This window comes from Dipodomys merriami, unplaced genomic scaffold (genome assembly GCF_024711535.1).
Source record: "Dipodomys merriami isolate MVZ:Mamm:240054 unplaced genomic scaffold, mDipMer1.0.p SCAF_29, whole genome shotgun sequence".
Taxonomy (NCBI): Eukaryota; Metazoa; Chordata; class Mammalia; order Rodentia; family Heteromyidae; genus Dipodomys; species Dipodomys merriami.
The window spans coordinates 12,991,159-13,011,866 of NW_027204381.1; the positions used below are offsets into that span (position 1 = coordinate 12,991,159).

Below are 20,708 nucleotides of genomic sequence, written 5' to 3' on the forward strand. Positions count from 1 at the left end.
TCTTTAAATGAGAAGACAGCGCCTCCTTGTGGCAGGTTATTTTAAACTCAGAAATGAATGCTGAACATTTCTTACTCAATTTCTAGTATCATTATTAAGAAGTCTCATATTTGTTAATAAATACTAGTAGCCTAACTTAGATTTGCTGCCAGATTAACATCCTAGGCAGATTTCCTTTTTCAAAAAAAATTTTTTTAATGTAGCTTAGGTTGGCTTGAAACTTGAGATCCTTCTCCCTCAACCTCCTAAGCGCTAGGCATATAAGCATGAACCACATTGCAGAGCTTCCTTTTGTTGATCATGGGGCTTGAACTCTGGGCCTGAGCACTGTTCCTCAGCTCTTCAGCTCAAGGCTAGTGCTCTACCATTTGGGCCACAGTTCCATTTCCGGTTTTCTGGTGGTTAATTGGAGATAAGAGTTTTACAGTCTTTCCTGCCCTGGCTGGCTTTGAACCACGATCCTCTCAGATCTCAGCCTCCTGAGTACCAAGGATTATAAGTGTGAGCCACTAGCGCCTGGCTCCTTTAAAAAAAAAAAAAAAAAAAAAAAAAGGAAAAAGGGAATTTAGCTGAGCACCAGTGACTCCATCTGTAATCCTAGCTACTCAGGAGGCTGAAACCTCAAGAATTATGGTTTGAAGCCAGCCTGGCCAGAAAAGTTGGAGAGACTACCTCCCATTAACTAGCAACATGGCAGGACTGGAGCACCAGCCAGAACAAAAATGCTGAGTAGGACTGTGAAGGCCCCATCAAGCCCTGGCACTGGCACTAGGGGAAAAAGAAAAAAGAAAACCCAGGAATTTGAGCCCTAGTGTTGCAGGAATCCCTCACAGAAAGGAGATAGTCCAGAACCCAAGGCACAGAAGTAAAAACCAACCTTACTAAGCAATGGCAGTCAATAAAACAAGGCAATGCTTTTGGTGGAAGTTAAAGTATTTATTGATGTGTTTAAACTCTGTACATTCTCCACAGATCATATTAAGGAGTCTGTAAGTGAAGTTTTATGTGTGCATAGTGTGAAAGACATAGAGCCAAAGGAGAGGAAGAAGAGAAAAGAAAACTAAACAGTTACAGGGAAAAAAAGGAAATACATCACAGGTTACCGGAACCTCCAGATTAAAGGAAAAGAAATAAGAAAGCTGTGAGCATCAACATCAACTATACAAGCATTACAAAGACGCAGGTGAAGGAAGTCTTCAAAGCTTTCCACAAGGTCTAAGATCCAGTTTCACGTGCAACCCAGAACATTTGCCTTTCACATGAACAGGCTCTCTCTGCTCTCCCCTGAGCTCTCAGCTACTTCCTGTGGTCTGAGTGAACAAGAGGCCAGGAAAGGAGAGTGGACCCAAGTAAAGGTAAGGAGTGCAGGAGACATCCAGAGGAAGAGGCTGCGCATGTGGACATACTTCAGAAAGGAACATGGAGAAGAAAAGGCTACAGTAAATAACCACAAAAATGGCTGAAAAACATCATATACAAACTACAGGCTAGTTGCTATGGAAGAACTGGATTTAGAAGGAACACAGCAGCAAACACGCTCACCTGTATGCATATCTCTGGAAGTAGTGAGAAGGAAAAGGTGTTAGCCCCTTTGGTGACAGGGCTGGTACAGAGACACCAAGGTACCCAGCACTGGAAACCCCAGACTTCCAAGAAGCTGGTCCTCTAAAATCATTTAACAAGTGTAGCATGGTGTGCTACGGCAGAAATGACAGTTCCCTGTCCACTAAAGTTTTTCAGCAACTTTCTACAAGTTAAAAGGAAATACTGCCTTCTTTTTTTTACTTTTTTTTTTTTTAATAAAAATTGGAACAGTGAATGAGCTTAAAGAGTTGACTTATACAATATAACTGGAACAAACAGCCTGCATATACAATCTATCATTGAAAATCAACATTTTCCATTTATATAGAGCATGTATGTGTGAGACAATACAATAGAAGTGGGGTTTCTGATTAATTTAAAAAAGAAAACTACATCCGTCAGATATCTGCAATAGATCTTTTTTTTTCATTTCACTTAAGGTTTATATATCATATATTGTTATATTAATTTTTTAACCCATTTAAAAGAATGGAAATTCCAACCCTACAGTAGTACTTTATAGTCTTAATCCAGAAGGTCAGGATGTAAGATGAGACCTACTGGCAGCAGCTAGTGGTCAGCAGTTGATCCAAAATGCTGGACCTCCTCTGGCCCACCTACAGCACTCTGCAGCCAGGTGTCACACACTTCCACGACTTAAATCTGCATCTGCTCCAGGTACTTGTAGGTTGGGTTTTCATAACCATGGTTCTGCATCTTGTTCAGGTGACGCTCTTCTGGGGTTAGCATGGGGTCAACCTGGAGAAACAAAGATCGCAGGTCACAGTGGTGTATGCGAAGACCAAGCCATGTGCCACACAATGCCCTGGGGACCCAATGCAGCCCACCATCCTCATTTCCCTGGGAAATCAATAGCTGTGGTATCGAGGACATTCCAGGAGAGAGAGAGAAGATGGGGTCAAGGAGCAATGCTGCTTTCTGAAACACGAGTTTTGAAAGCTTGTCAAGGGGGAAAACAGCGTATTGGATTTTCCTAATGCCTCAGCAACAAGAAAATCGCAGTTCTGGTGTGTAGTTTTGGGGATGGCAGCAGTGAGTCATGTTGGAGCCATGTCGTGCTATCATTTCTGGTCTTTTCCAGCTCTGAGACTCTACAGGGAAGCCAGGTTTCAGCAGGAGAGAAAACCAAACCAGTAAGGAATTGTATTCATATTCTAGAATCAAGAGACTGGACATTTCTCACTACCCTCTAAAAATGAGTGGGGCAAAATATCCCAATCACAAATCAGCAAAAGATCAGAAATTCCCTGCTTTGACTCTAAATTTCTGGTTGCTTTTTACCCCCACCAAAGAGGGGAGCCGCTGGGATAGTTCAGTGGTAGAGCACAATACCAGCACACACAGACACAGACACACAGACACACGGAGGAGTGGCAGTCCTTCATTATTAAATATCTAACTAAAAAATGGAGGATATACTACAGAGCTGCTCTGAGAAAACTGCTTTACTTTCTGAAGCATGTTATTATAACTTTCTGATATTTATAAGTCAAAACACAAATAAATACAGAAAGTTGGCAACAGCCCCTTGCTTGACACATATTCAGTATATTTAGTTTTTGGTGACTATCAAAAATGTGATCTGATAATACAGTAAGTCATATAATGATGGCCACATGTCCAGTATTAGAGAAATTAAGATCTTTGGATTCTATTATCATTCCCCACTACCCCAGGGGCTGACAGTGCAGAGAAAACCCTCAGCCTTCACTAGTGTGGGCCAAGGCAGAATAAAGTCCCTCCTCACCTCCACAATCCCGTGACTGATGGTGCCATACTGCCTCTTCCTCAGCATCACCAGGCTGATGACAATGACCGTGGCAATGGCCACTGCAATAACCAGCAGGCCAATAAGGGCACTGCTGCTCAGACTGAAGTCCTCCCGCAGAGGTCCTACGGATTCCTAAAATCACAAAGCAGACAGGGAACAAAGTTTCAGTGACCACCTTGCAACTGTGAGACAGGCGACCAAGGGTCTCTACAATCCAAGGTAGCACTCTACCTTGCTTTGCAGATAACTATCTATATAAGGAAGAAGTCACTTTTTCTGGTCTCCATGGAGATTTTCATTTCAGCTTTCTCACCCAGCAGTATGGGAAAGTAGAAATGAGGGAGCCTTTGTTAATAGAGAACAGCAGATACCTCTCACTTTCTACTTGAAGGTTAGAAACAGTGAAACTGACATGAAAACAGGCATTAGGTTCTGGAACTAAACACCTACCGGCTCTTCCTCAAGGCTTCCAACTCTTTCAGCATTGAAAATCATTTCCTTAACATCGAGAGTCTCATCAATGACCTGAAACAGTCACAAAAATGTCGGCAACTGTGTGGGAGGGGAAATTCAGTATAAATACCATCATTTCTTCTCTACTACACTGGTGGTTGGGAACTGATACCTGATGGACACCCACTAACCAGTCAGTTTTATCACATGCATCCAAATACACCAAACCTCTGAATGGAAAGAAAGGCAAATGCCAAGTGAAGAAAACAAAAAACAAAGCCCAAAGAACTGCAGGTGGTCTAAGCTGCGTTTCCACCTGCATTCTCCTTTAGGTAACTTGTGGAGATGTGGCTCAACAGAATAGCAAGAGGCCACAAATGTAAGTGATAGAAAACCAAGTTTATATTTCAAGAGGATTTGAGGAAAAAACAAAACAAAACTGAACATTGATTCTGTTTTGTTTCACCTGAAAATGGCTTTATGTGATTCATTTCATTTCCAAATGTATTTTCCTACTGTATGGCTGGAGATCAATAATTCTATAGAAAAAGACTTCATTTGTCCCTGTCATCTGCAGATGCTAAGCCATACAGCCAGTGTGTGGGAACAAGGGGAGTTCTGTCTCTACCATACAGGAAATGGGCACACAAGACATGCACCCAGAATAGGAAACGGGCATGCAGATGTGCCCCCAGAAGCACCAGGCATTCAGTCTGGTGAGTCTCAAAACAAACTGTACTGTGAAGAAAGAATGGGCTCACCATATTTTCGTCCACTTTATTCTTACTGTTAATCACTTTCTCCTCCGCACCAATCAGTCCCCCGTCTTGTTCACCCACTCCAGACCCTGTATGGATAGAGATCACAGCTAGGTTTCCTCACAGCCCACCTTAGGCCAAGTTCACAGAAACAGTAAACTCCTGCTTGAAGAGGGGCTAGAAAGCCCCTCACTGAATCCCTCCCCACAACTCACTATTGCCATTGTGTTCCCATGTTAGCAGATGTACTTATGTGCTGCTCTACAAGATCAATGACATTGTCAAGGGCTGATGAGTATCATGGAGGAGAGACTGCTGACTTGTCACCCTCTAGGAAAAAATGCAAGGAAGGCCTTGGGGAGAACTGTTTATTGTAAGATATACAGAAGCTGAGTCTTTGGACGCTATGGTATGAAAACCACAAAGCACCCATAGATAGATGTATGTATGTATGTATGTATGTATGTATGTTTAAAAGTCCTACTGAGCACTTGCTATTCCACAGCCCAATTCTTCAGTACCCAGGTCCTCCCACATAGATGTACATCTCAGCAATGCCGTAGATGTGAATATTATATTTTATATATTATAGTTTACCATAGGCAATTCTTTCTGGCTCAAATATCTCCCCCAACCTTAAGTCCTCCTTTAAGAGATAAATTATCTCTTAAACCTGGGCTCCTCTCAGACACTCCCAGGATGTAGCACTTAGTCAGTTTGTAATAGTCTTTCTCTTGTCTCCCATTGGTCCATACCCCTCTTAGAACTCAGATCCCTGATACTCACATCCTAAGAGACTAGGCTAGAATGCGCAGCAGGAAACTAGTTCATCAACAGGAGAATTCTAATACCAGGGTGGAGGGTTCTTTTCCCTACATGGAGCAAGAATAGCACTTCTCCTTTTCTTCTTTTTTTGTCAGTACTGGGGCTAGGACTCCGGGCTTGAGCACTGTCCCTGAGCTTTTCTGATCAAGGCTAGTACTCTACCACTTTGAGCCACAGCTCCACTTCTGGTTTTCTGGTGATTAACTGGAGGTAAGAGTCTCACTGACTTGGCTGCCCAGGATGGCTTTGAACCTTTATCTTCAGATCTCAGCCTCTTGAGTAGCATGAGCCACCAAGGCCTGGCCAACTTCTCCTTTTTCTAAAGTCAGATACGGACTAAGTCAGCATCACTAGTGTGTGACACTTGGAATGATAAGTGTCCAATTATGCACTGTGAATGGACCCAGCAAAGAGAAAGGAGGGGCAAGCCTCTTTATTTTTAGTTTCAAAGCATGTGATATTTGTTAGGTCTACCTGGGAGAACAACCCCCTGCCTCCAAAGACAGCATGTAGCCTTAACAGAAATCACCTTCCCAAAACCAGTAATCACCTGAGTCAGCAAAAGGAACCTAGGATCTGAAGTCACTTCTGTATCCATTGACGCCATATCTCCTCCTCGCTTTTCCCTACATAATCTCTCTCTGCCACCTGTCAGGCTGCTACATGCTACACACTACACATGACATGCTACACACTGCTTGCTGCACACCTACATCTGGTGCAGGCCAGTAGTTTGGTTCTCCCAATAAACTCTCTTCTGCTTGAACTTCATGGTTTTCTCCTTACATCTATCTTGCTATCCTAAGTTCCTTATTAATAATAAAACACAGTTCCCCACTCATCTACGACTTGACTTTTTAATAAATAAAATAGCTCAATTTGATAAGCTACTCTACATCCTAAGCCTTAGAATCTCATGTAAGTTAACCTGCAAGGGAGATCCCAAAGCACTACTGTTCCTGGATTGTCGTGGAAGGTACTGACACTAGACTCCACCACAGAAAAAGCTTTCCAGCTCATAACTATGCTCATTCTCAACAAAGAGCAACAAAGCAATTAATAACAGCTTCACAGTTGCTGAGCTTGCAGGCCAACCATTTCATTAATTCATGACACTGCAGCCAAAAATGATGCAATTTTCTCAAACGCTTTCACTTTAAAAAGAATTACAGGTGGATCCATTGCAACAATGAGATGTACAAGATGCTATGTCGAAAAACAAACTTTACAACTTTGGCGGGGAGGCAGGGGGAGTGTAGTTGTGGAGATGGGAGGGCAGGGATGGTAGGGGAAAAACAAAGGAGGAGGCAACAATGCTGGATAAGAAATGTACTCATTACCTTGCTCGTGTAATTGTAACCCCTCTGTATGGTATTTTCACAATTAAAAACTTATTAAAAATAAAAAAGAACTGCATGGTTTGATTCTGGTTAGGTGAGGGCAGGCTTTTGCAGTCTTACCATTCCAATGAAACAGCAATCGAATACTATTTGAGAAAGAAGAATCTGGAAGGGCATTACCTCTACAAGGATGCTTATGACCAAGACCAAGAAGTTCCAGTCCTGAGCTACTTCTACCTTTCTCCCTTCATCATCATTACCCACGCTATTCTAATACATTTTTGGTTGTATAACCTACATGTGTCAAAAACAGTGATCAAATCCACTTTAGTGCTTTAAGCACATAAAAAGATGACTGACAGACTAAAAATTCATAACTACTAAATTGTCCTGATACATAACAACTAACTATGAAAGCAAAAGTCAGTTAAACTTGTAGAAACTTTTTTGGTGGTGGTGGTGAGGTATGCACGTGTGAGGCAAATGTTCTACCACTGAGCTATAACCTGAGCTAGAAATTTCAGCATTAAGTGTAAATCTAAGATGTGCTGGGAGAGAGGAAAGTGAGCACAGTGATCTACAAGCAGAGGCACACCCAAGGAGAACAAAACAAAGCAATTACAAGGAAGTAAGGTTTAAATCACTTTTGTATTTTGAGAAGGAACTGTGGCATAAACCAATTTCTGAGCCAGGGAACACAACTTGATCGATCCATATTCAATGTGTCAAAACCAAAAGGGTGGGTCCTAAAGTACACTGACAATATGTGCTAAGCCAGGTGCCAGTGGCTCATACCTGTAATCCTTGCTACTCAGGATGCTGAGACCTGAGGATCAAAGTTTGAAGCCAGCCAAGGTAGCAAAGTTCATGAGACTCTTTCTTCAATTAACCACCAAAAAGCCAGAAGTGGAATCAATATTGTGGCTTAAGTGGTAGAGTGCTAGCCTTGAGCAAAAAAAGCTCAGAGACAGTATCCAGGTCCTGAGTTTAAGTCCCAAGAACAGCATGTGTGTACACACCAAAAAAGAGAGAGAAAAATGACCCAAGAGAAGGGACTGCCTATCTACTTAGGGCATTCCATGGGATAAAATCACATAGATCCTTAGGCAGAAACCTGAATTCAGATCCCTGGTACTACACTTCTTAAACTCACAAACTTGAAAGAAGTCATATAATTTGAGGATTTTCAACTCCCTAATCTATGAAATAGTGTAAAAGCCCTGCCTTACAGGATGTTCAATGGGCTACCCAGAATTGCACAGAACATACTCAGCGCACAGAACTTTTGCTAGCACACAGGCACTGTCTATGAAAACTGGAGACTACTACACCAAGAGTTCACCCATAATCCATCCATCAGCCTCATGTATTTCAAGAATGCTACAACTCAGGGGTCTTGAGACCAAAGGCACAGAGGGCAAGGACAGCTAAAGGGAAAAGAGGTAAGTGGGAACAGCAGAGAAAAATGAATAGGAAAAGACTTACCACGTGGCTATAAATTAGGCACGTTCTTTTTACCAACTAGCAATTCTACAATCAATCAGTTAAATGGAATATATATTGTATGTATTTTACAAAGGTTTAAGAACTCAATCTGTTTAGATTTGGACATTCCAAGAGGATACTTAGGATGGCCACACAGTAACCAATACTACTGAGGGTGGAGCAGCCAGGTGAGCTCATTAGCAACACAGAGGCAGTACTACTCTGACTACTCGAAGCCATGGCTGAAGACATGAAGTGGAAAGGTCAGATGATGGTATGAAACAGAAAATGGAAACTTCTAACGCACTGGGGAAGTGAAAAGGAATGGAGGAGGACTTAAAGGGAACATCTTTGACAAACCAACCTTTTTTCATTGGGTGGTACAATTCCGGCTGGGTGTCTAAGCAGAAAGGAAAACAATTAAAAAAAAAACAAAACAGCACAAAAGTAGATAAGAAAGAAGATAGCTTCTTTGAAAATTCTTGACTTAGAATTCATCTACAGTGTGAATGTGGCATTTCCCCCCCCTTAAAAACCATGCCTGAACTGTCCCATAAACAAACTAGCATAAGAGGCAGAGCATATTATAGAAAGTATCCTTGGTGGAGAAAAGTAGATCTCATTTGGGCCTTTGAAGAGAAATTATTCAGCTTAGCTCACAAAATTATTTTTCTTAGAAAATAGTACAAAAGGAAGTTAGTATTGATTGTGGTTTGCTAATAGACCAACAAGGACCTAGTTGAGCTATGCTTGAAATGGTCTGATCCAAACAAGCATAGAGTTGTTTATGCATGGCCACCTTCCAGCCCCCCAGAGGCTGAGATTTATAAGATCAGGATTAGGAATGGGGTGACAGCTCTTTACCTACTGCTCTCTCCGTTCCTGTTTATTACTGCAAGGTCACTCACTGCACTGAGTCTTGTGCCAGTTTGGAAAACATTTTTTTTTTCTTTTCTTGCCAGTCCTCGGGCTCCTTTCTGCTCAAGAGTAGCGCTCTACCACTTGAGCAACAGTGCCACTTCTGGTTTTTTGCTGTGATTAATTGGAGGTAAGGGTCTCAAAGACTTTCCTGCCTGGGCTAGCTTCTAATCTCAAATCTCAGATCTCAGCCTCCTGAGTAGCTAGGGTAACAGGCATGAGCTACCAGTGCCCAGCTATAAGACATTTCTATAAGGTCTGAAGCTAATGCACACGGCCCTAGGCTATCTCTGGTCACAGGTGTGAGAGAGCATCCCAAAGACTACAGGACACTGTCGGCTTGAGTTCAAATACTGGCTCTCCACCTACAAACTAAGCTATATATGCCCTATGCAAGTAGGTAACCGGTTTAGATTCAAGACTCACTAGGTATCTACCTGAGAGTTATTCTAAAGACTAACTGAATGCTTCACGAAAGCTGGCACATAGTCAGGGCTTCCTCCATAGCTGTGGGCCTTTGTTTCTTTTTTTGGTCAGTTCTGGGGCTTGAACTCAGGGCCCTGTCCCTGGGCCCCTCTGCTCAAGTCTAGCACTATTCCACTTGAGCTATAGCACCACTTCCAGTTTTTGAGTGCTTAATTGGATATAAAAGTCTCACAGGGACTTTTCTGACCAAGATGGCTTTGAACCATGATCCTCAGATCTCAGCCTCCTGAGTAGGTAGGATTACAGGTGTGAGCTGCCAGCGCCTGACATGTGGGCCATTTTTATCATCACCAGCAATAGCAACAGCAGCAGTAAATAGAATCTGATTACACATACTGTTTTCAGGGAACCAGCTTGTTTATTTCTAGTGTGATCTCATGGTTTTTAGAGATACTTTTAGACACTGAACCAGCAAGAGAACAGAGGAAAGCATGCCTGAAAGGACACAGTGCCTCACTACATCAGAGATGTGAGCCTGAGCCAGACCAGGCACCTCTTCAGTCCCTTCATTATCTATCTGCCTCCTAAGACTATTATTTAAAGATAAAAGCATAGCACAACACAAAGGTCCTATTTAACCTGCAATGTGACTCCCATGTGTAAGGGCCATCACACAAGCAGGAAGAGCAATGGCCTTGACACAATCCATTTAAAAAAATGGGAGGAACTTCCCGTGATAGTGAAGTCACCTACCGGCTAAAACTCAGGGTAGAGCAGACGCTTAAGAAAATGTAGTCTCCCCTGCCTCTCGCAGGAACCCAACCTCCCCGACTCAACCTGACTTATTCCATTCTACCTTACCCCACTGCCAAGAAGTTCTACTAAAGACCATACACACCTTCGTTCTCAGGTAAGGGCAGGAAGGGATGGAAGGGGTGGAACGGCGGGATCTCGTCACTCTCCTCAGAGCTCACCCGAACATCCACAGGGCTCTCTGAGATGGAGGCAGTGAACTGGTCCATGTCTGCTCGCTGTTCCTGAAGGAGTTCGTCTGACAAAAGACAGGGCAAGGGACAGAAAATAGGTTTCAGGAGGATGTGGTATCTCTGCACAAGAGTAGCAGCCTGTCATTCCAGAGATCTGCTGAGTGTCCATTAGACCATTCTTAACTCCATTTGTTTTCTGGTGCTAGTCCTGGGGCTTGAACTCAGGGCTTGGGTGCTGTTCCTGAGCCTTAGCTCCATTCCCAGCTTTTTGGTGGTTAATTGAAGGTAACAGTCTCATGGACTTCCCCATGATCCTCAGATCTCAGCCTTCTGAGTAGCTTCAATGATAAGCATAAGCTACCAGCACCTGGCTGAAAGACCATTCTTTTTATGCTGTTTTGATTTGCATTATAAAATGACTAAAGGTGCCCAACACCTTTCAAAATCATTTCTTTTTATTCATGTGAATACTTAAAATCTACATTCCCCAGCATATTTTAGCTTACAATATTAACTGTAGCCTAACTATGGTTAATACGGTACTTGTTCGATTCCTCACCATCACATAAAGCAAAAAGAAAAAGCCGGAAGTGGTGCTGTGGCTCAAGTGGTAGAGAGCTAGCCTTGAGCTGAAAAGCTGAGGGACAGCACCCAGGCCCAGAGTTCAGGCCCCACAACCGGACACCACCACCCCCCCCACCGCCAAAAAAAAAAAAAAAAATACCCGTTTACCATGACTCTCAAATAGGTATCCTATGGCAAACTATCCAAACATTGCTTCATCTGACAGCCTTCCTTAGATCTCTTGCTTGATGTTCAGCAGAACTTCCTACTTTAGTAAACACTGTGGCAAAGCCATCCATGTTATTCCTTGGTGTTTTTCCTTCAGTCACCCATTCCCTTGCCCTAGTCCTCTTGACCACATCCCAAAGACATCTCTGATCTCTTCTTTTATAGTCATAGCATTCAACATCTACCTTTCTCCTGGATGTTATAATCACTCCCAAGCTAGTTTATAACTTTAATCAGCTCTCCATGTAGCAGAACTTCTTTCAAGTTCTGTTTGTTTTTAAAGTAAAATCCCAAGCTTAAAGCCTTCTACCAATTTCCCATTATCTGAGAATTATGCCATTATTCCCCATTATCTGAGAATTCCGTTATCTGACTCCTTGATTTTACTTAACCAAGTACCATTTTCTTGATTTGGACTCTACCTTTCTCCTATGATCTCCTTTCTCCTTGCTGTGTTCTAGCTATACTGAGACACTCAGAAACACTGCTTGACTTTAACTCCCCAGCATCGTACCCTGACTGTAGAGCTCCAAGCACTTATAACCATCTGCTTTCCTATCTGGCTCTCTTCTGTGGGAACTCTAGCACATACTGCCCATTCTGTTGCATTTTACTCTGGGACACCTAGTGATAGACATAATAAATCTTGCTGAATAAACTAAGAAGAAAGAGTGGGAGAGGGAGATGAGGTGGGAATTTGTAGAATACCAGCAATTACAGGGTGGAATGCTAACAGTAAACTTTCCAGGCTCCTACAATTTCATACCCTAGATTCTTCTGTTAACAAGAGTGAAGGTCAATAAACCAACGGTTTCTGTGGTTTCTGGCCAATACATTTGTCCTTAGTGACTCTGTAACCCTGTCATTCGTGTAAGCTCCAGTAGACTGTAGATCTCAGAAACCACGGCATGCCCCACACCTCATTGGCCTGGTTGGCTCCTATTTCTCTCATCTTGCCCCAGCCATCACACCTGAGCTTCAGCAAGGAGTCCTACCAGGCCTTGATATAGTTAGTACCCACCAATTTCCTCCTGAATTTCTTGGGCTACAAAGGGAACTTTATAGAGCAGAGAGAGGCTTTGATTCCTTCTTTCTTCAATCACATGGAGATGTGTCATCACCTGAAAGCACAATATGGTGGAAAGCCATGTCACTGGGACAACCAAGCTAGACAGAAACAACCAAGCTAGACAGAAATGTGAGGGACAGCCTCACATTTCCACAAAGACTACATCAGGGTTGTACACTTTACAGAGACAAGCAGAGTTCCTAGAAATATATCCATAATGCTAAATGTATTGACCACTGAACTTTAAGAATATGGTCATGCAGCATATACTGCCCCTAAGTAAAACACTCATTTTATCACTTATGAAACAGTAATCCCTCTGTACATCACCCTAATAACAATATCTGAAAAATATCAACTGAGGAAAAAAAAGAAAAAATATTTCCTCGCCAGCTATTGGCTTTTCACACAAAGCACTTGCCACCAATTAATACACTAAACTGAAAGCCCTCATTTGTACAATGCAGCACATTCTATAAGGTTCTGCTGACTGAAAATGTCAGTTTTTGCCACCTATTAGATTATATGGGGTTAAAAACAGACCCAAATCACTAGCTGAAAATTATGTGGGAAGACAAAACCATTTATGCATTTTGCTTAGTGAAGCAACTGCTTAAAATGATGACAGTGAGAGCAGAACTCGTTTATTTCTTTTTAGCCAAATTACTACTCACAAAAAAAAAAAAAAAATACTTCATGCTGAGGTATCAATCTGATATGTTTCTCTTGGTGGTATTTGGTTTTTAACTCAAGAGACCTGAGCTTCCTAGGGAGGTGCTCTACCAATAAGCCATGTTTTCAGTCTTTTTTTTGCACTGTTTATTTTTGAAGTTGATAGAGTAGGGCCTGGCTTTCTTGCCTGGGCATGGTTCCTGGACCATGATCCACCTAAAATAGGTGCATTCTATCATAGCTGGGATGATTCATCACCACTGTGTTCAGCTTCTGTTGAGATAAAGTTTCAAGGATTTCTTTTTCTTTCTTTTTTTTGCCTAGGCTACCCTAGAATCATAATCTTCCCAATCTCAATCTCCTATACAGCCAGAATTGCAAGCATATGTTACCATGCCCAGCATTTGGTTGAGATCCCCCCCCACTCTCCCACCCCAGGACAAAAATTTGTACCAGGGTTGGCCTTGTACTGTGTGTGATCCTCACAGTCTTTGCCATCCAAGTAGCAGGATTGTATGAGTAAGCCAACAAGAAACTGATGTTAAGGGAATGTTAAAAGAATTATCTACTAGAGACCACTTTGTCTTTTCTGAAAGAAAAAGGTCCAGACTATTCTTCCCACAAGATCAGTTAGGGTGGAACTGAAACTGACTTGCCCCAAGGACACAGCAAGGCATGTTGTAGTCCACACAAGCTAAAGCTCTTCAGTTCACTCTAAGTTCTCTGCCTGGTGACTTGCAATTACTGAGCCTCTCCTAAAGAGGGTGCTTAAAGCCAATGGACTAATTGTATGGGCTGAAAGCCATTACAGTGAAGGGTCAAAATGAAAGAAAAAAAAAAGCTGAATGTAAAGAGGCTTTTACTGTAGATTGATATGCCTCTGACCTTTAAAAGCAAGGATGAAAGCAATTTAATTTTATATTTGCCATTCTGTCAATCAAGTAAATTGATGGAAAAGCACAAGAGTGAATGCCTTAGGGGAAAGAAAAATGCAAATGGAACTACCCACAGTCTCAGTATGTGTTATACTTCCTCAGATGAATTAAAAAGCTTGAGAGCAGGTGCTTCATACACCCACTGAGGAAAGGTGGAATATTGGAAAATGCTGCCTTTACAGTAACTACAGAGCATGACGAATAAAAGCAATGTTTCACTCATATTCAGCCAAGCAAATATGGCCAAAGGTATACAGGCTGATAACCTATAATCCAAAATCAGAAATGTCCCCAAATCTGTAACATTCATTCAGTCCTGGACATGATGCAGTGAAAAATTACACACATCTGATTACTTGTGAAGGTCAGAGTCAAAGTACAAGCACACCAAAAATGCTGCAAAAAATTACTTTTAGGCTATGTGTATAACATAAAATGACGTCTAGACTTGGGTCTGACCTCAGGATATCTTGCTATGTATATAGTATATTGAAAGAAGATCCTAATTCAGATACTTACAAGACTACAGTCTCAAACATTTTGGATAAGGGATATTCAAGTTATAATAGAGCATCTTAGTTCTTCCTAGTGTTCAAGTCACAGAACAGGAAATAGCCAAAAAATAAAAAAAAAAAAAAAAAATTCAGTGGCCCTGCTCTGCTAGAATTAGAGGTTGACAGCAGATAGCTCACAGGAGAGTTAGGTCTCTCCTGAGATTTCTACAGTGGTAGACCTTTTGACTCCCACTTCACTTGGTATGGTAGTTTGATCTCAGATATTCCCTAATCATTTGTTTAATATATTGATCAGGGCCAGGGATGTAGAGGAAAGTTCAATTACAGAGCACTTCCTTAGCCTGAATGAAATCTTGGGTTTGATCCCCAATACAACAAACCCACAAACAAGCAAAAAATCAACACACACACACTGGTCTCCCTAGTCTATTCTCATTGGCTATGTTTCCTTAAATATAATACAACAGTCTAATTTGCTAACAAAAAGATAAGAAAATGTGATTTTTTTTTTTTTGGTTTACTTTTTCTTTATTTTTGCCAGTCCTGGGTTTGAGCTCAGAGACTAGGCTCTGTCCCTAAGCCTCTGTGCTCAAAGCTAGCACTTCACCAGTTGAGCTACAACACTACTTTCAGGTTTTTTTTAGTAGTTTATTGGAGCTAAGAGTCTCACAGATTTTCCTGCCCAGCTGGGTTCGAACCATTATCCTCAAATCTCAGCCTCCTGAGTAGCTAGGATTATAGGCATGAGCCAACGGTGTTTTTTTTTAATTGTTATTATTAAGGGGATATACAAGTTTTGTTTAGTCATTTTTAATCAAGAAGACCTGAAAAGCCTAACTAGTTCCTGACAAGACCCATTTTTCTAGCTGTCTTCCTAAAGATACTTCAGGACTCTTCCTTTTCAATATAATCATAATTCTCAATTTTTCAGCACCTGTTTAAATACCAACTACTTAATGTAAAGTACAATAAATTTAAAAAACTTTTTTAATTCAAAAATCATGTACCAAATATCTTTGGAAACCAAAAAACATGTTCAGGGATAATAACAAACACAAGTAACAGTGCTCCTGCATCATGAGCACAGGCACATGTCCCCTGTGGAAATACTCTGGAGGTGGCAAGTTCTGTGTCCAGCATACCTGGGATTTCATCTGTGCTGCCTTTTCTGGGTCAACAGCCAACACGTGCTGATAATGACGAATGGTATGCAAGCGATCTTTGTTCTCAGCACGGACATAACGCCGCAAGGCTTGGAGAATGCGATGAGGCTGCAAGAGAGAACAACAGTTGTTTGACACCCAGAAAATTCCAATAGGTAAGGAAAACAAAAGCTAAACAGTTCATTCAAGAGAGGGAAACCAGGGCAAAGCAAAGGAAGGGGTGAAGAAAAAGAAATGTACTCTTTACTTTACTTATGTAACTGTAACCCCTTTGTATATCACCATAATACTAACAATAAAAATATTTTTTAAGTTGTTCAGAAAAAAATGTATTCATTACCTGATAATCCTCATTACCTCATAACCCTGCTGTAATAACACCTTAATAACAATAAAATCATTTAAAAAAAAAAAAAAAGAATGTAAAGCTTAGCCAGGCACTAGTGAGTCATGCCTATAATACTAGTTACGCAGGAGGCTGAGACCTGAGGATCATGGTTCAAAGCCAGCCAGGGCAGAAAGCCTTGGATACTCTTATCTCCAATTAATTACCAAACAAGCCAGAAGTAGAGCTATGGCTCAAGTGGTGGAGTACCAGCCTTGAGCAAACAAGCTCAGGGAAAGTATCCAAGGCCTTTGGACCAAGCACCTAGGACCAGCACCAAAATTGAAGAAAAAGCAAAGTTTAACTATGAAAACTGTATCCCTGAAAGCTTTTTTAGGCTACCAAGTAACAAGAAACTATCTTTCTCAATAAAATATCATTACCTTCAATCTTTGTCAAAACTTGTCATAAAAATAAAGTTTTTAAGGGGCTGGGAATGTGGCTTAGTGGTAGAGTGCTTGCCTAGCATGCATGAAGCACTGGGTTCAATTCTTTTTTTGGGGGGTGGGTCCAGTTGTGGGGCCTGAACTCTGGGCCTGGGCGCTGTCCCTCAGCTCTTCAGCTCAAGGCTAGCTCTCTACCACTTGAGCCACAGCGCCACTTCCGGCTTTTTTCTTTTTGCTTATGTGGTGCTGAGGAATCAAACCCAGGGCCTCAGGCATGCAAGGCAAGCGCTCTACCACTGAGCCAACTTCCCAGCCCCGTGGGTTCAATTCTTCTGTACTACATAAACAGAAAAAGCCAGAAGTGGCACTGTGGCTCAAGTGGTAAAGTGCTAGCCTTGAACAAAAGAAGCAGCTCAAGGACAGTGCCCAGGCCCTGAGTTCAAGCCCCAGGACTGGCAAAAAAAAAAAAAAAAAAAAGTTTTTACCAACCTGTGTGTGCCATTCATTGAAATTCCATTAAGTATGCTACCTTAGGGGAGGCAACACTGAAGAAGACTAAGGTACAGCTCAGATTGCAACTCACCCGAGGTGGGTCAGACTGCAGGGCAGCCAGGTAATTCTCCAGAGCCATCCGTCGGCGGTCATTCAGCATGGCTTCCACTCGAGCCAGATGGGTTTCCACCAGCTGTTGCTTCTCACTGGCAGCCTCCTTCTCTAAAGCTTTAACCATAGCTTGGAAATGCTGTATCCAGAAAGGAAGAACAATGCTAATTTGTAGTAGCTGGAGGGGGTAATCTAAGTAAGCACCCTTCTTTGTCCAGTGCCTATCCAAGGCAGGAACAAGGTCAGAGAATCCAACAGGGTAGGATGAAGGTAAGGTGTACTTTACATAATTTCTACCAGCATCAGTACTTCCTTACATTAGAAAAACCAGTCACATTTCAGTGTGAAAAGAACTGTTTAGCATTTCCCCAACTGAAAATTACTATTGTGTCAAGCTCAATTGCCTGGGTTTTCAATGTACACTATAGCACTATAGTAAAAGAAATACTGTCCTTTCTATGTTATAACAAGGTGCCAGCCCTGAAATAAGTGGTTAATAGATGAGGTATATTGAAACACAATCAGGTCAAATGTGGTAGGTTACACTGAATCATGTTAAAAGTTGTGACGGTCTAGATAAAGATGGCAAAGAAAAACATGAGGAAGTTTTCATTAGCTCTGGCTATAAAGGAAATGCAAATAAAAACAACCCTGAGATACCTTACCTGTTAGAATGGCCTACAACCTAAATTCAGACGACAAATGTTGGCGGAGATGCAGAGAAAGAGGAATCCTACTGCACTGCTGGTGGGAATATAAACTAATTCAACCACTTTGGAAAGCAGGCTGGAGGTTCCTCAGAAAACTAAAGATAGACCTTCCCTACAATCCAGCCATACTACTCCTAGGCATCTACCCTGAACAACAGGAACCAGGATACAAGGAGACATGCACAGCACCAAAAATGGAAACAACCCAGATGCCTCACTATACATGTATGGTAAAACTGAGGTACCTATATACAACAGAATATTACACAGCCATTAAAAAGGACAAAATAATGGCATTTGCAGGGAAATGGATGGAACTATTAGAAATCATGTTGAGTGAAATAAGCCAAGATCAGAGAAACAAATGGTATATGGTCTCCCTGATATGCGGATGTTAAATTCAAAAGGCAACAAGATATGACAAAGTAAACAGAACTTCTTAACTTGTCGCATCATTTTTAGATGACTCTATATTCTTGACCCCACATATGGTATATATATTTGTACATAAGAGGGAAGCTAGGAGGACACAGAATCAGAAGAAAATAGGGTGGGGGGAAGCAAGCTAGTGCCAGTTACTAAAGAAGCAGAGGTAGTTACATGGAAGTCTATGGCAAGCCTAGGGCAAAATTGAGAGACATTATCTGAAAAACAGACTAAAAGCAAAGGATTAGAGTTGTTGGTTCAAGTCACAGAGCAGTTCAATGTCTAGTATCACCAAAGAAAAAAGAATTTTCCAGTAACTCCATGTCAATCACATCAGCCAATTGCACTGTTCAAGAAAAATATTTTCTGTTGTGTATATAAAAGTAATTTTCAGCAGAGCACTGGTGGCTCACACCTGTAATCCTAGCTACTCAGGAGGCTGAGATCAAAGGATCACTGTTCAAAGCCAGCCGGGGCAGGAAAGTCTGTGAGACTCTTATCTCTAATAAACCACTCAGAAAAAAAAGAAGTGGCGCTGTGGCTCAAGTGGTAGAGCACTAGCCTTGAGTTAAAGAGCTGAGGAACATCACCTAGGCCCAGAGTTCAAGCCCCATGACAGACAAAAAAGTAATTTTCACAAATGACTCAGTAGCCAAATTCAGTATTATTTCTTTAAGGGATAAATTCATAATGTTAACTATCTTATCTTACTCATGACATTAATTGTAAACTCCATTGCAAATATAGTTTGTAAAAAACATTAATAAATAAAATAAAAATAAAAAGTTCGGAGCGGGGGGGGGGGGGGGGGGGAGGCTGGGAAGGTGGCTCAGTGGTAAAGCACTTGCCTTGGATGCCTGAGGCCATGGGTTCGATTGCTCAGCACCACATAAGAAAAAAGCCGGGAGGCTGGGAAGTTGGCTCAGTGGTAGAGCGCTTGCCTTGCATGCCTGAGGCCCTGGGTTCGATTCCTCGGCACCACATAAGCAAAAAGAAAAAAGCCGAAAGTGGCGCTGTGGTTTAAGTGGTAGGGCACTAGCCCTGAGCTGAAGAGCTGAGGGACAGTGCTCAGGCCCAGAGTTCAGGTCCCATAACCGGACCAAAAAAAAAAAAAAAAAAGAAAAGAAAAGAAAAAGAAAAAGAAAAAGAAAAAAGCCGGGAGTGGCGCTGTGGCTCAAGTGGTAGAGCACTAGCCTTGAGCTGAAGTGCTGAGGGACAGCGCCCAGGCCCAGGATTCAGGCCCCACAACTGGACCCTTCCCCCCCCCCCAAAAAAACAAAGTTCGGAGGGGGAAAAAAAAAAGTTCTGACAGTATGAGTTACTGAGGAGGCACAGACAGGATTGTGGTTTGAGACCAGTCAAAGCTAAGGTTATTGAAATCCTATCTCAAAAAAGGTCTATGGTCCCAGCTATTCAAAGCTGGAGGTAGAAAAATCCAGTTTGATACAACCCCAGAGTTAATGAAAGACCCTGACAAATTAAAAAGCCACAGGACAGGGCATAGTACAAAATGGTAAAAGTGCTGGTGCTGACCAAGTAAACTCGGGCCCTGAGTTCAATTTCTAGTACTAAAAAATTAAAACATAACAATATAATGTTAGTGGTAAAGGGCAAGTAATTTGTGAGGTAGAGCTTAAGGACTAGTGATAGTGAAGTAAATTTCCTTGGGCTGGGAAGGTGGCTCAGTGGTAGAGCACTTGCCTTGCATGCATGAGGCCCTGGGTTCGATTCCTCAGCACCACATAAGCAAAAAGAAAAAAAAAGCCGGAAGTGGTGCTGTGGCTCAAGTGGTAGAGCGCTAGCCTTGAGCTGAAGAGCTGAGGGACATCGCCCAGGCCCAGAGTTCATGCCCCACGCCCGGACCCAAAACAAAACAAAACAACAACAACAAAAAAAAAGAAGTAAATTTCCTTGCACAAGGTCCATTGGCTTGTTGTGCATAAATTAAAATTCAGATTTTTTTAGGAGACCAATAAAAAAAAGGTCTTCTCCAGAATTAGTATTCTTGCTTTTTTTCTTTTGTCAGTCTTAGGGCTTGAACTCAGGGCTTTGAGTGTTGTCCCTAAGCTCTTTTCATCAAAGCTTAGTGCTCTACCACTTTGAGCCACAGCTCTACTTCCAGTCTTTGAGTGGTTAATTGGACATAACAGTCTCACAGGGACTTTTCTGCTTTGAACTGTCATCCTCAGATCTCAGCCTCCTAAGTAGTTAAGATTACAGGCATGAGGCAACCAGCACCGGCAAGAAATGGTATTTCCATGAAAAACTAAGTGCAATAATTCTGGGAAGGAGGGACGGAGGGACAGTTAACCATTTTCCAAAATCAATCATATGATTTGCTATCCATGTATCTAGCAATCTCTCCTACAGAAGAGAAACATACTCTGTTACTATGATTTTAACGTTGTATTCTTATGAAGTCATAGATGAACTGGAATTAGAAATGCTTTTTGTACTTTTGATTTAGTCTGGGGGGGAAAAAAAA

At 41.8% G+C, this 20,708-nt stretch overlaps 1 protein-coding gene across 4 annotated transcripts in view; it reads right to left on the reverse strand.

Moving 5' to 3' along the window:
- Positions 1 to 915: 915 nt before the first annotated feature.
- The window catches only part of Aplp2 (amyloid beta precursor like protein 2), a 79,294-nt gene continuing 59,501 nt past the window's right edge, over positions 916 to 20,708 (reverse strand). For 2 of the 4 annotated variants that reach the window (XM_070038367.1, XM_070038365.1), the window contains 9 exons: positions 17,068 to 17,226; positions 15,693 to 15,821; positions 12,381 to 12,480; positions 10,480 to 10,632; positions 8,602 to 8,637; positions 4,591 to 4,676; positions 3,827 to 3,901; positions 3,353 to 3,508; positions 916 to 2,343 (listed from right to left, as the gene is read on the reverse strand). In XM_070038367.1, coding sequence (XP_069894468.1) covers positions 2,242 to 2,343; positions 3,353 to 3,508; positions 3,827 to 3,901; positions 4,591 to 4,676; positions 8,602 to 8,637; positions 10,480 to 10,632; positions 12,381 to 12,480; positions 15,693 to 15,821; positions 17,068 to 17,226 — 996 coding nt within the window. In that variant the 3' untranslated portion in view covers positions 916 to 2,241. The remainder of the gene's footprint in view (positions 2,344 to 3,352; positions 3,509 to 3,826; positions 3,902 to 4,590; positions 4,677 to 8,601; positions 8,638 to 10,479; positions 10,633 to 12,380; positions 12,481 to 15,692; positions 15,822 to 17,067; positions 17,227 to 20,708) is intronic. The other 2 variants (XM_070038368.1, XM_070038366.1) reach the window with 1 other exon arrangement.